This window comes from Bactrocera dorsalis, chromosome 4 (assembly GCF_023373825.1).
Source record: "Bactrocera dorsalis isolate Fly_Bdor chromosome 4, ASM2337382v1, whole genome shotgun sequence".
Classification (NCBI taxonomy): Eukaryota; Metazoa; Arthropoda; class Insecta; order Diptera; family Tephritidae; genus Bactrocera; species Bactrocera dorsalis.
In genome coordinates, this window is record NC_064306.1 from 23,117,048 (window position 1) to 23,132,191 (window position 15,144).

General features: G+C 33.0%; 1 protein-coding gene across 8 annotated transcripts; it reads right to left on the reverse strand.

Annotated features, from left to right (window-relative positions):
- Nucleotides 1-982: 982 nt before the first annotated feature.
- On the reverse strand, nucleotides 983-14,360 carry LOC105222665 (serine/threonine-protein kinase Tao). Of its 8 annotated transcripts, XM_011200081.4 has the most exons (14): nucleotides 14,196-14,360; nucleotides 13,040-13,354; nucleotides 12,470-12,974; nucleotides 12,045-12,404; nucleotides 11,450-11,977; nucleotides 7,738-7,911; nucleotides 7,299-7,661; nucleotides 7,111-7,233; nucleotides 5,687-5,803; nucleotides 5,156-5,329; nucleotides 4,875-5,096; nucleotides 4,696-4,814; nucleotides 3,989-4,129; nucleotides 983-3,919 (listed from the first exon to the last, which is right to left on the reverse strand). In XM_011200081.4, the coding sequence occupies exons 2-13, from the start codon at nucleotides 13,267-13,269 to the stop codon at nucleotides 4,006-4,008; spliced, it is 3,039 nt and encodes a 1,012-aa protein (XP_011198383.1). In that variant the 5' UTR covers nucleotides 13,270-13,354; nucleotides 14,196-14,360; the 3' UTR covers nucleotides 983-3,919; nucleotides 3,989-4,005. The 8 variants fall into 8 exon arrangements, with proteins under 8 accessions (XP_011198383.1, XP_011198385.1, XP_049310266.1 ...); XM_011200083.4 differs by having other exon boundaries at nucleotides 983-4,129; nucleotides 12,048-12,404; XM_049454309.1 differs by having other exon boundaries at nucleotides 983-4,129.
- Nucleotides 14,361-15,144: the final 784 nt, after the last annotated feature.

The window sequence follows — 15,144 nt, forward strand, 5'->3', positions numbered from 1 at the left end:
TTTACTCTTTACTCATTTGGATTTTAATCCATTGCGTACAATTGGTGATCGTAATATTTAAAACCTCCTTAGCAACCACAGATATCCATAAAATCATGTCACTTTGGCTTCCTCAGGTTATAAAGTTCCAATGGATTTGTTTAACCACGAAAACTTTTTCATATGCGCAGGATATCAGTTCTGGGAGCAACATTTGAGTTATTGTAATATAATATTTAATTATCTGTCAAGAATTCGCTTTTTGACGCCATCAAGGAAACTTCGCCTGAAATTAGTTAAAATTCGTAATCTCAAAAAACAGTTTGATTGATGTGAAGTTGAATTGCTTTAACTTCAATTCAACCAATTGGAGGTGTATCTTTCTCTGCCTTTCATTCCAACCCTCCTTTTCGTAGCTGTATGAATTCTTGAGCTCGGTTCCAATATCAAATATTGTTGTAGCAGTTCTTCCACTATTTTTGAGCCATCAGTGTGCTACTAAAGTATGCATTCCTTTAAATGCTTTTTTAAATTTAAATAATTCCATGTTTGTTTTGATTCCCAAGTTTACTTGTTAAAATTCATCTTCTGGTCTACACATTTTTGTAGTTTATTTAACTATTGTCTAACTGTAAAGTGGTAAAACTATTGAGATCTACCATGCCAGTGCTGCGTATATAAAGCTTTTAATCTACCATTAAATGGTCAGTTAAAAACAAAAAATATATTTTAAACTACATACATAATCTGGATGTGGGATACTTATGGGCAGACTGTGACCTTCCTTAGTTTAAAACACTATATTTTATTAGCTACAAGAAAAAGAATTTCCAATATATATGTGATTTTTTGCCGTCTTTATTTTTATAGACTTATTAATTTGTTATCTTCGATTTTATTATATCTAGCATAAAAATAAAATAAATTTGAATTTCAATATTTTTAACATAAAGTTTTTCTTATTGTTCCTTAATACGTTTCTAACTTTTGTTGTTGTTGTTTTTAAATATATATATATGTAGGTATGTATATGAATTTATTTTTGTTGTATTATTACAAAGTTTATGTTACTACAAAACTAAACTACTAAAAATGTGTTTTAGATTTGCTTTGTTTATGTTATTTTAATAATTATAATTGGTTGATTTTTGCTGGCGTGGAAACTATTTTACACACTTTCAAATGTGGAAATTGCTTTGCATATTTAATAACATTTTGTAGATCTTAGAATATTTAAAGTAAACATTTACTGAAGCAGAGGAAAGGGACAACAACAACAGCATTAAACCGCAATATTTTCATTTTCCAGTGAATCGTCTGAAATTATCTTTACGTAGAATTAGGCAGAATAATGGTGCTGCAATACTTCAATGACTGGCTCGTTCGCCAGTCAAATGTATTTACAATGTCGCGATCCTTTCCTCGGCGAACATTATATTATTATATTTAAAATATTTGTAATAAAGTACTGTACATTGTTTATGTTTTAGTGGGCGTTTCACGTCATACTCAAATTATATGCTCAAAAACTCTGCATATGAGTTTTTTCGGCAGCTTTATTATACAAGTATAAATTAGCTTAATGCTGTTCATTTTGTTTTATAAATCTGTATAAAGTTGTGGCGTTGTATGCGCAATTATATATTTCTTAAACTCTGAACAAAACTGAACGAATGGCGTACAAAGCAAATCATTAATCGGTGGCTAGGATAAATGTTGCAACAACAAACCTTCTTCGCCTCACAATTCAACAACAAAAATGATACGAAACAAAAAAAAAAAAAAAAACATGAACAAATTTACAATATTAATTTGTATTACTAAAATTACGTAATATTATATTAACACAACATTTTGGCTAATTGTTAATTTTCAAAAAATTAATTTTATTTTAAATATTCTAATTTACCTTTCCATTTTGTTATTAATTCTTGAATTTCTTGATATACATATATATTTACTTTTTCCATACATTTCTTTCATATTTATAACTTTTGATAAAATATGAACGGCTCAAAATAACAAAGCGAAATCGGAATCACAAACCAATACAATCAAAATTTGCAGTTAATGGCGAATATGAAGTATTACAAACTCTAGTACATATCTACTATTGGCTCAGTGACGATACTCGACCGCATCCTAATCATTAAAATTTCAAATTTAATTCGAAGGAAAAAAATTATTTTCGTTTCTAAATTACAAAGTATTCCAGGAATAATATAAACTTTCAACATTGAAAAATTCACGAATCCCTCGACATTTCAGCATTATCCAATGATTAAAAGGAATTTACAGATCTTACAACAGTATGAGTTGTGTCACAGTTTAAACTCGGTTTAATGGAATGTTAACTCAACCACATATTTAAGCAGCAAAGTTTCCCAATGAGAGGCGTGCACAATTATCTGGCGATACTAAGTGAGCCAATGGCGCCAACCCGGTATTTCAACCGCCTGGCGTATATAATTGACCATGGTCGAAGACTTAACTGAAGTATTTGCATTAATTGTTTGAGTTGCATTAATTGCTAAAATAAATTAACGAATAAATAAAACATCGAAACGTCTAGAAACTAAACGTTTGAAACTTTTGCAAATGAGCGCCTACAACCGTTGAGCATAAATAACAAATACTACTAGCTTTTATTTACATTATACTCGTACTATCTACCCTTGGTCTTCAAAAAAGTATTATTACCAAGTCACTCTGTAGTTGAATCCTTAGCTCACACTGTTGAGTTGGTTTTAAGACCAAAAGATGAATGCATTGAAATGATGCTTCAGAGAATTTCCATACATAAATAATTTAAAAGAAATTCCATGTAAATTTCACATTTTAAATATAACAATTAAAAATAGCAAATTTTCCTTCTGAGCTATGATTACTGGAATTGACTTGAAGATAGCTTCAAGTTCTACATATATCAAGGTATCTAAACAAAATTTCAAAAGGTTAAAATATCTAATGAAGGGGACTAGACTCAACTGACAGACAGACAGGCTAATGTTTGAACAAAAACATACATATATATTTCCATTCCATTTTGTTTCTGATTGTATACTCACATACATATATCATCAACATAAATCAAGATGTTGCACTCTTTGATATGTAATATCACAGCAAGAAAAATATGAAGAATTGCCCATGCTATTGCATGCAAAGAAATCGTTACAATAAGTACTGGACACAAGGAAATTTGGAATATACAGTTGGATGTATATGGTGTACGAATTCTAAGCCTATGTATGAGTACCGAAGCTCGACTATATCAGCCTATATGAAAGATAGTCCTATAGTACAATGAAATTGCATACATCTCTCCATCGCATATTAGCCAAATTTCATATCTTGCAAACATATAGAAGGAAATGCCATTTTCACGCCAGCTTTATATGCATATACAATCGTTTATATGTTATGTAAGCGAACATTCGTGCGGACACATGGACATACGATAGTGTAGGTATTTTCTTTATAGCGCTATTATATTGCATTATAAAAAAAACTAGCGTCCTAGTTTGTAACGCCTCTTTTTGATTATCTTATTCAAAGCCTTACAGCTTAAGAAACTCGCCACTAATGCCTATGTTTTCTTTAATGATAATTAATTACTTTTCATATCTTGAATATATGTTTTACTGTGTTTTTAGATTGCAATTTTGTTGTAATTTAATAACTTAAATATAAAAATATGAACCGGCGGCAACTGCTAATATGTATTATTATTGCTGTTTATATTTTGCTTGCTGCAATCAGTGGCATACATTTAATTTTGTTATTTGCATTTTATTATTATTTTTGCTTCACTCACTGTTTATACTTTTCATACTTTCTTCTTCTTTAATGTATTCGTTATTATTATTAGTGTTTAGTTTTAATATTTTTTGGGTTTCTTTTTTACATTACTTCTTTTACTTGGTTCTTACCATCATCACTAGAATTACGAAATCCTTTCTTTGTTATTGAAATTATGTTAGTTTTAATAAAATTGCCGTTTTTATACCTATTAGTGTTTTTATGCTATAGGGAACCAGCCGGAAAACTTGTAGAGCTATTACTATGCGCTAAACTGATCATGGACCCTGATAAGCTACCCTCCTCGTCGGGGTATGTTTCGCGCGACACCTCGCTGAGTGATAGAGCGCTGAAAGTGAAATAGAGCAAAACAAAAATACATATAAAAACTTTATAATTGATGCTATTACATATAAGTACATAACATAAACTGAAAATATGTGCATACATATTGAATTTTACCCTAACCTGAAGAAGAGTAAAAACAAATGCGAATTCGTGTCATAAATATAGCATTTTGAGTTTAAAATAAGGTTGAATCAAAACCATAAGAAAACTTCTTTGAAGCACGCCCTACATGATGAAGTACATTCGGATTTATCAAATGTATTGGTGAAGAACTTTTTTCTAAGTTAGGGCACTAAAACGATATTATAAAAATTTTTGCTGTCCTAAAATACGTAACGCACACGAACATTAAATAAAGTTTTCAATAAAATATTAATTTCCAAAGAATTCGAAACGGTATGAAATATCTATTTTATTATGGAAATGGTCTAAAATTGTATGCACTTTTTTATATGGAACTGCTTTTAGCTGGAAATTTATATAATTTGAGTTATAAATGACCATAATAAATATAATTATTATATGGCATTTTCTTAAATATAATTTTCGAAATTGCCATATTCTCACCTGAAACCTAACGCAAGCGATTCCTGATCGAAAGCTTCCAGTTCTCTGGCATGCTTTTCTTGTTTGATACGTAAACGTTCAGCTCGCTCTTGATTGAACTGCTGTAACTCCGCATTCATCTGCATTAAATAAAATATATGCGCATTTTCTCAATTATATTAACATTCGCGTCACTTTACCTTGCTCTCCAGTAAACCTCTACGAACGTTTACTCTGTTTTCCAACTCTTTACGCTCACGATCACGTTGCTCCTGAGCTTGTTTCTTGTTTTTATTTTGATAGGCAGTGAGCACATCAAGTTCATATTCTAATTGCTCGTTGGTACGATGGCACTCAATCACTTGGGTCTCATCCAATTTGTAACTCTGACTTTGGAACATGTCAGCGATGCTTTGTTCGTACTAGAAAGTAGTTCAAATGCAATATAATTTAAAGTGCATTAAATTTTATATTTATTTACCTGTTCACCGAGAAGTGTTAATTTTCGGTGCTTCTCTTCTTTCAATTGTTTTATAACCTCCTTCTGCTGTTCTTTTGGTGTGGTCTGGAGAATTTGTGCCTTATAGCGTTTATATTGTTTTGTCTGAGTTTTGCAAGTTTCTCGGAATTGTTTTCGGATTTGCAGTTCTTTTTGCTAAATTAAAAGTTTAAAAAAAAGTTATGCACGAGAATAATAAAAATTGAACAAATATTGATTGTAAATAAGTGGAAATGGGCCGTGCAAATTGGCCGTAAACATATTATTTTTTTAGAAACTTATAACCTCCTTAATAAGCACTTTTAGAGTTGTGGTTGTAGGTACACGCGTTTTTGTAATTGAACTTTGAAGCAAATTTATGCTTACTGATATATTATCAATAAAGTTTTTATAAATTAATTTTGTTTATATTATTCTATAATAAATCGTACCATTGCAATGGGGGGTTTCCAGTTTTTTTTTATATCACATATAAAGAATTTTGAAGTTACAAAGTCTGTGATGTATACAAACCTTTAAACTTTTAGGATGTTGTCTGATTTCAAGAGCGTGTTTCCGCAGAAGTTCTTTTTTAACTCGCTCCATATAGTCATTTTGATTCTTCAGTTCCGTATCGTGCTGAGTATTTATCTGTAAAAGGATCATAGAATTAACAATATCGTCACATCAGCTTAATTCAGAATTAAATAAAATCGATTTCATAAGAATTACGAACTAATACAAAATTGAAACGTCATTTCAAGGTGAGTAATTTCTATTCTATATCGTTTTTTCATTCTCCTTTAAATTTATGAAAAGTTTTTTACGTTAGTTTTCATTTTAGATTACAATATTTATTTCTTATACCATAATGAATATTTTACTAAACTCTATGAGCTAATCATAACAGTTTCACATCGTCCAAAGATTTTTCTTCTTACGACGCTAAGTGAAGCACAGATGTCTAGTATTTGGATCTAATAGTATATATATCCCTGAACAGAGAACCTTATAGAGTCGAAGTTCTTTGTATTTTTCCTAACACCAAATACTTAATGAAGAAGAATATTGACTTCAAAATTTATTTCCTTATGGATTTCGTTTTCCCTACTACTACTAGGGAGATAGATAGATTAATATTCATTTATGCACTGAGACTTGTGGTGGCTGTAGTTGTTGTCAAGTGTCATCGAAAACACTTAGTGGCAGGTCCAGAAAACAGGCTGATTCGAGGGGGTCGAACCAAAGGAAGAAGTGTGTTGAGATAGTTAGTGTCATCCGAGGACTCTTTGCACTAGAGGACATATGGTTTGTATGTCAGTGTCCTTTCTGGATAAGTGGAAGCCTGCTGCAGCAGTCAGAACGAAGTTGTGCTGATTTATACCTCTGCTCAGGAATTATACCTCTGCAACAGGAATAAGCTAGGTGCCAGCGATGCAGTGTGCTTCCTAAACATATTCGAATCATAGAATTTTATTTCTGCGTTTACATAACCAGTTTGCATACTAGACAATCAGCAGAAAAAGGTAAATCGGAATTGAATAGGTAATGCTTGAGACTACATTGACCACGGCTGGCCGGAATTTGTCTCTGGGGCGGTTTATAATTTATTTAAACCTTTAGATGTTCTATCCCCCCAGTATTAGTCTACCGAGCCCAAGCCAGATGCTGATGCTAACGCCTATATCTTTCCGCTCACTTATTTCATCTTTCTTCTGCCAAGCCCTTCTGTTTTCATATGCAGGATTGTTTTTTTTTTTCAGTTTCATTATTCATAATAGAGTGAGCTGCACAATGTCTGTATTCTATTACTATTACTTTGTACCGTTAACAAAAATTACACGAATGATAGATTCAATGAGCAATTATTTACAAATTATCTATCCATTTTCGTATGGGTAAGGAGTAAACTATATAATATGGTCTATATCTCGCTCTGTGTGGATACATTTTCTTACCTGCTCCTCGCGAAGCTGATGTACACTTTTTTGCTGACGATATTCTAGTTCCTGCGTTTTTTCATGATGTTTCAATAGAATAGCATGCGCTTGCTCCAACTGATGTTGCTTTTTGCTTAATTCCTAGAAACATTCAAGTTCTCATTAGCCTAAGAAGATGTAAGATATGTGGAGTTGTAGCTACTCACATCACGCAATAACTGATCTTCGAGCTCGTGAAGAGATATTAGGCGTCTTCTTCTGAATTTCCGCATCTCCAAGTCGATATACTGTTTTTGTGCTCTCAGCAAACGTTGTTCCTCTTGCGCTTCTGCTTGCTTCAAGTTGTCTTTCTGTGATTGCAACGTCAGGTCACGTTGCCGTTTCGGTGTGGATTCATCCATCGATAGTTCACGTTTCCATCGTTCTTTATTTGCCTTATATTCCTTTTTGCGATTTAAATCAAAGGCTTTGCGCTCACTTTCCTGTTTCAAAGAAATCTCCTTGAATAGTTTCTTTTCCGCTGCGGTGGTTTGCTTTTGACGACGTTCTAAGTCTTGCTGATGCTTCGCCTAAGAAAAAAAATAAACAAAAAAACATTTTAAGAAAGAAATTCGATATAATGAAAATTACAGATCAAATTCGAACCTCTAAACGCTCCAATTCCCGTGTGAAGTTGTATAACAGATTATCGTATTCCTTGTCTAATGCTCCCTTATGAGCCTCCATTTCCAGTTTACACTTCTCTTCGAGCTTCAGTAACGCAGCTTGATGCTCGCGACGCATTCGTTTATAGCCAGACATTTGTTCATGCATTTCCTCCTGCACAACAAGTAAAGAATAATTATTTTACTGCTAGTTGAAATCCAACGAAAATTATCCGACTAATACAATGCAAGACTAAACATATTGAACTGATTGTCCCAACATGAGAAACCAAAAACAATAACACATAAAATTGCTTCATAGCTAACGTAAAATACATTTACTTCAATATTTTTTTATTTTTATTTTTTGTAAAATTAACCAACCGAACGGAAGTGGATAAAAATTCACGAAGATACTATACATATGGAATTTGTTTCGAGAAACCGACTTTTTTGATAACGAAACCCAAAGTTGTATAAAGTTCAATTCCGACAACCTTTTCCATTCAACAATTTTAATTCGATAAAAAAAAGTGTTGCATATCTTTTAATGAGCTTAACTTGAAAAGCTCAAAAATGAGAAGATTAGATCGACAAGAAAATATGCAGTTAGAACCAAGAAACTATTTAAATGTCTTTATTTAACTCACAAATCTATAGTTTTAGATGACGAATAATGATTCTATTTCAGTTCAGTATGCTTTATTGGGTTCTCTATTCACTTTAATGACAATTTCGGCATGCGTTTATTTTATACAGGAATGTTATTGTAAGCACTGTGCCAACACGCTGTAATTATTTTAATACTTTAAAAACTACAATTCTATGATCATAATAAAGGAAATATTTCATAGGGATTATGAAATAACATTCATTCATTCGTTCTAATGAAATTCCGCTCTACATGAAAGTGTACCATGAATACGGATTATGAAAAATATGTTCGAGTACTAATGTAAATTTTTAAATTCTAGTCAAGTTATTCTTACATCCCTATTATGTAACGCAAGGTCTGAAAAGGCAAACAGTATTCCTGATTCTTCTATTTTTAGAAGCACCGGTCAAAGTAATTGACAGGATTGCTCAAACTTTTTCAAGAATTCGGTAAAAGAAAAAAGATACTTAAAACCGTTATGTCTAGTAGAGTTACATAAATTCGCTCAATTGTGTAAAATTGCAAGATTCATTTGAATTATATTAATTGAATATCAAATCTGGCTATGTCTATGGTCAGGGGATGGTAACAATGCAATTTGTAGCTGTTGTACTGTCGGTAGTTGCCAAACATAATAGGGATGTTGATCACTTTTTGTCTAATGGCTAGCTAAGAGTTTTAAATATTAAAAACAAACATTATATCATATCCGAACATTTCATACTCTTGCAGTTTAAAAGGATTAAAGCCTTCAGGTACATAAGATCCGTTAGTTATATGGGGTTTTATTCGATTTCATTCTTCATTGGACAGCTTTTTTCTAAAGTTTTCTAGTTTTATCCCGTTATTATAATTGCTTCTTGATTTGTACACTCGAAAGGAAAGAATCAGATGGAATTTAAAATTGTGTTATAAGTATGTGTGTCAGATGAATGCCACATACCAAATTTGGTTGAAATCGGTCGGGCGGGTTTCGAGATGTGTGTTTTCACCTAAAAGTAGTTCGTGCCACACTGCATTAAAGGTCTATTATGCCACCTCGCGGGTAAAATTTAATATCTCAGGCATATTAAGTTATTGGTTTATCGTGTTTTAAGAACCTTTTTAGTAACAGGGAGTGAGCGGGGTTATCTTCTGATTTCATCCATTTTCAAACTGTCAGTAGGAGTTCTTATAATATTTGTGCTAGGCAAAATCGGTTGTTGTAGATTAAGTGATTTAAGATATATATAAATTAAACTTATTAGAGGGTGGGTCCACGACTTTTCCAAAATTCCAAAAAATCCCCTGTGCTAAATTACAGTTCTATATCTTAAATCAGGGCTTTTTCATAGGTTTTCGGTTAATGGCGTTTTGTGGGCGTGACAGTTGTCCGAACGCAACCATCTATAAACTCGGTAATTTTCTTATTGCCAAGAAACGCGCACACGAAATTTCACCAAATTTCGCTTAGATTTAGGTGATACGTACAATCGTTAGGTGAACAAAACTAACTATTATATTCTGTAGCAACATGTTGCAGGAGTATAAAAATACTTTGACGTATATGTCAAATGTAATATGTTTTCAACTGGGTGGAGAACAGCTAAAATTTCAACTTAACGTTCGAAAATCGGAAAAATCGTTTTGTTTTTTCTTAACGATCAATTGAATATATAGGCACTAAAATTAAAGGTGCGTTCGAGATATCAATCACGACAACAATGTTCCAAAATTAGCAAAGCATCGCATTCTGCGTGAATTTTTCGCAACACTTGCAACAGCATCACGATCTAATGTCTCTTTTTGGGCGCAAATTATACGAATAATCGTTAAGATTCAAATTTGGTCTGAACATCTTAAGAGTATCAACAATAATGCAAGACAGTTGACAGTTCCTCAGCAAAACAAAAACCTTATAAGGAGGACTGACTTAGTAGCAATATTTTCTGACTTAAAGCAATAGCAACGTTTTCATTTAATACAAAGCGTTATTCCCATAATAATACCTTAAATTTTATAGGCACACAATCAAAGCACATTTAATGAACAAACAAAAACATTACTAATGAAATGCATTAGATGGTGGGAGATTAAAATACTTATACTGCTACAAGACAAGAAGTACTGATAAATTACAAGCATGAAGCAAAATAGAAGCCCACACCTCTATTGAGAGTTTTATCAAGCAAATTGGGAAAACTGCAGGATGATTTAAAGTGCGTTTTATGTCTTTAATTTGATAGCTTAGAAACATCAGCACCTGTTAAGGTATTTGAGAACTCCGTATGAAGTCGCATAAATAAATAATACTGATTGTAGTTCATATCTCATAATGGATGGGAAGAGGTTTAACTTAAAATTCGGCAGTTTTGTTACTGGAAAAGTTATTGTGGGCCATCTGGGTTCTAATTCGGCCAACTTGCGATTTCAAAATTTGTCTTTTGTGCAAATTTTCAACTCATTTATGAAATTGTACAGTGGCCACTTTTAGCGCATGTGGATGGACACAGGGCATAGGAGTATGGTTCCTATTAAGAATAATGTCGTATTAATTTCAGTTTCTATATTTTTTTACATATTAAAATGAATCAATGAAACAGTCTTTTAAAATATCTTTTGTGAATTTGGCTTAAAGGTAAAGGAAACAGTGTATAGGCTTGGCAACTAAAATAATAGTATTCGAATTGTATTATTATTACTTTTCGTAAAATAACACTTAAAAAATAAGAAAATATCATGGTGGTTAAGTCAGTAAAAAAAAGCTAGGGGTAAACGCGGTTGATATAAAAAAAAGTCGAAATCCAAACCTAAGATTATAAATAAAAATTTTATATAAACACTGTTGTTGAAAAAACTAAAATTTAACACCATAAACACTTTTACGGATTTTAAATAACTCTGTTGGCTTTTGTTCAGATATAAATGCTGGGTACCGCATGAATAATACAATAAAGTTATTGGAATCAGATTATTTAGAAATCTTCGAAAATGGCTTTAGTGAAGGATTTAAATATGCATGCGTGATTGAATGGCGAGAGATACATGACCAAAATCAACTATCTGATAAATTATTTACCTGCATATGTTCTTTCTGTTGCTTTGTTACAATACTTGTAGTCCGAATAGTGGCAAAATTGTTAGGTCCATGCTCATTGACGGCATTAGAGATGGCTTGCTGTGACGAAGCAGCATATACTGCGGCTGCGGCGGCAGGTGATGACAAATAGCGAGGCATACGATCGCCAGCACCTCCCGCACTGCCCACGCAAACACCACTTGCTTGAGATAACATGCCTGTTCCCATATTCGCTGTAGCAGCAGGGGAACCCCCTCCTGCTGAATGACTTGCGGACGATACAGGCATCATAGGCGCTGGTACAACGGAAGTTGAATTTGTTGGCGTAACATTATTGTTCATATTGTGCATTATATTAGGTAGTGGCGGCAGATTTCTTTGTCGTGATGGATTTCGTGCCGCAACTCCACTTGCAGCCGCCGCCGCCGCTGCCGCAGCCGCTGCTTGTTGCTGATAATTCACAGCAATATGCTGCTGTTGTGTCAATATGTGATTTTGAGTGGTGGGAATAGAATTCGACGAAGAGCTCTGAAAAACAAATGCAAGAAATTAATGACGTACTTATGCACCTAAAGTAAAGTTGGGATTGCTGTACTACTTGACTACTGGCCGCCGACACACCCACCGAATGTATGGAGTGTTCTGAAGTAATACTATTACTCTTGCTGCTATCACCGCCAGCATGTTCATCCTGTGTATCGTCCGTATCGCCTATGGCGCTCTCAGTCTCGCAGGTATCGACCATTAGTATTTTTTTCATTTTACGATAATTTAAATTATCTAATTCACGCACTGCAGCTTTTGTACGAGCTATCAATTCCAGCAACACAATATCTGAACGTGGCTGTGCCAAAAATTCGTGTTTTAGCAGTTTCGTTGACGAAGGTCGCTCCACAGGCATTTTTTTGAGACACAATTCAACAAAATTGCAAAATGTATCTGACCATTCATTTTTCTGCAAAATATATTTTAGACATTCAAAACAAGTTCAAATATTAATATATAGATGGTTTGTCTTACGGATAAATTTGGAGAATCATTTTGAGCAATGTGATAAAGAGCAGACATTGCATTCATGTTAAAATATGGTGGTTTCCGTTCAGCCAATTCAATGCAAGTAATACCCAAGGACCACACATCAACTTTACCATCATACTGGCCCTCATCCATAGCTAGAATCACTTCCGGAGCCATCCAATACGGAGTGCCCACAAAACTGTTAGCTGGACACTTAATAGCAGCGCTACCGAAATCCGCCAATTTAACAATACCATTATCTGTGAGAAGAATATTGCCGGCTTTTATATCTCTGTGTATGCGCCCCAAACTGTGTAAGTAACTCAAGCCGTTCAGAACGCCATCACATATCGCAGCGATTTCGTCCTCGTGTAAAGGCTTCTTGTGTACTTCAATAATATCTGAAGCCGAGCCAACACAATATTCCATTACCAGCCACGCTGTTGATTCACGTAGATAGCAGCCCTTGTATTCTATGGTGTTCGGATGATTCAATTGACGAAGAAATCTAAAAAATTAAAACACATTAATAAATTAGTGTTGTACTATAATACTTTTGAAAGCACATTTAACCTGATTTCTTTAAGAATATCCTGCCATTTTTCAAGGCTCTGTTTGCCCAAAAAGGACATCTTTTTAATGGCCACGATTTCTTTGGTAAGGTTGCATCGCGCATAATAAACAGCGCCAAACGAGCCATGACCAATTTCACGCAAGTCCTCGAATATTTTTTCTGGATCATGTTTATAAAAAAGATCGGCAATTTCCGGATCCTTAAGACTTCCAGGACGTGCAGGTGGCATCGTTGTTCATGTTATTTTTCTCAGAGAAGGTGCTTATTCTTCCTAATATTCCTTGTAATGTTGTTTTCACTGCGCCTTCACGATTCTAAGTGATCAAGAAATGTAAACTATAAACACATATATATGGTACATATCCGTAATGTATATAAGAACGAGTTACGATTTTAAAGCTTCAAGAACTAATAACTATAAATACATTATCGTAATATAAAGGGCTACAATTAAGTAAGTTGAAATTATTTTTTTTTGGTAAGTTTACTAATTGCAGTTTTTAAACAGTGAATGGATATATTTACAATTTTCCAATACCTATACACTATTTTTTTCACGTTCGATGGGTGCGTCAACGTCGGCGCCGTTGCTTTTTGCATTGCATTTTACTACTTACAATACGAACGAAAAATTGCATGATAACACGAAGAGGACATTTTAGAAAATCAACACTTTTTTTAAATTAAACCCAGTAAAATTTAATTTTTATATTTTAAAATCTGATTCATTGAAAGAGAAATATAAAAAACCGTTTTCAGCATACATAAAAAAGATAAAATATACCTTAATCCATATCTCCATCACCCTGCTCCATATACAAACCTACACACTTGCCCACACATTCGTCATTCACCACTTATTCTCCACTTGCGTTTTCTTATCGCTTGGGCACCCCAATTTAGTTTTTATGTAACTTTAATTCAACTATATACACTATATCTCTACTTTTTCTTATTAGTTATATTATTGCTCCAGACTTAGAGAATAAAAAATACGTTTCTTTATATATCTGAGCTCTGACACCGTCGCCTACCCTGTCTCCAATAGTTGAAAAATACATAAACGCTTTTTCTACCACACTTGATACGAAGACGTTAATTTTTCCCTCTTGATGTTGTTCTTTTAATATCAAAACTGCGACAGTACAATCATACCTTTCCATTTAAATCAATCACAAATCGTATGCAAATACATATCACTATATATTATTAATAAAAAACATTTGCAATATTCAAAATCTGGTCTAAATTCCAATCCAATCTGAAAATTGAAGCAGACTTGGTCTTCGCCTTCCTGAAATTTTCTATGCACCCAAGTGGTGAAAAGGCAAAACAAAATGGCGAGTTTTGAAGTATTATTGCCAGCTTAAAATATGTTCATTAAATATTTTGCTTTTGTTTAAAAAGTAATATATTAAAACAATTATATGTGTGTTTTACTGATATCTCATTTATTTCGAAATAAATGTTATACTTCTTCAAAGTTATGTTAAAATTTGTAATATTTTTATTACATTACATCGGTTGCGAATATGCTTCTCTAGCCCAGATGTCATATAAAAATAAATTAATTTCAATAGATTCCGAAAGCTCCTTAAAATAAAAAATTGATACAATTTTTTCAAAGCAAAAATGTTAGAAGATATATATTCTATATGAATGTTTATATTCAACAAAAAAAACCTATTGTTTACAAAGTAAAGCTAAAAACTTATAATGGATATTTTTCCTAGACAAAGTAATTGTCTTTTTCATTTTATAAATAACAAATGTCTAGTTGAGAGAGTTCGAAGAGGGCCGTCGCCCCGGGCGCAACGTCTTGGGGCGGCAAAACGATCTTCGATGGTATTTAAAAACTTTGGGCAAAAATTCCTGCAAATTGTGTCAAAAGTATACAATATATGGGAAGGAAATGGGTTTTACTATGGCTTTTTAAGATGTCTTGTAAATTTACTATCAATTTACTATCAATTTCCTCAAAAACCGTATTGTGAGAATTTTGGAAATTTCAGAAATTGCGTGGCTTCTAGTTCCTAAATTTTATATACTTAATATTGAAGATATTTTGAAAAAATTAACTTTTGTTGGAACCACCTCATGAAAC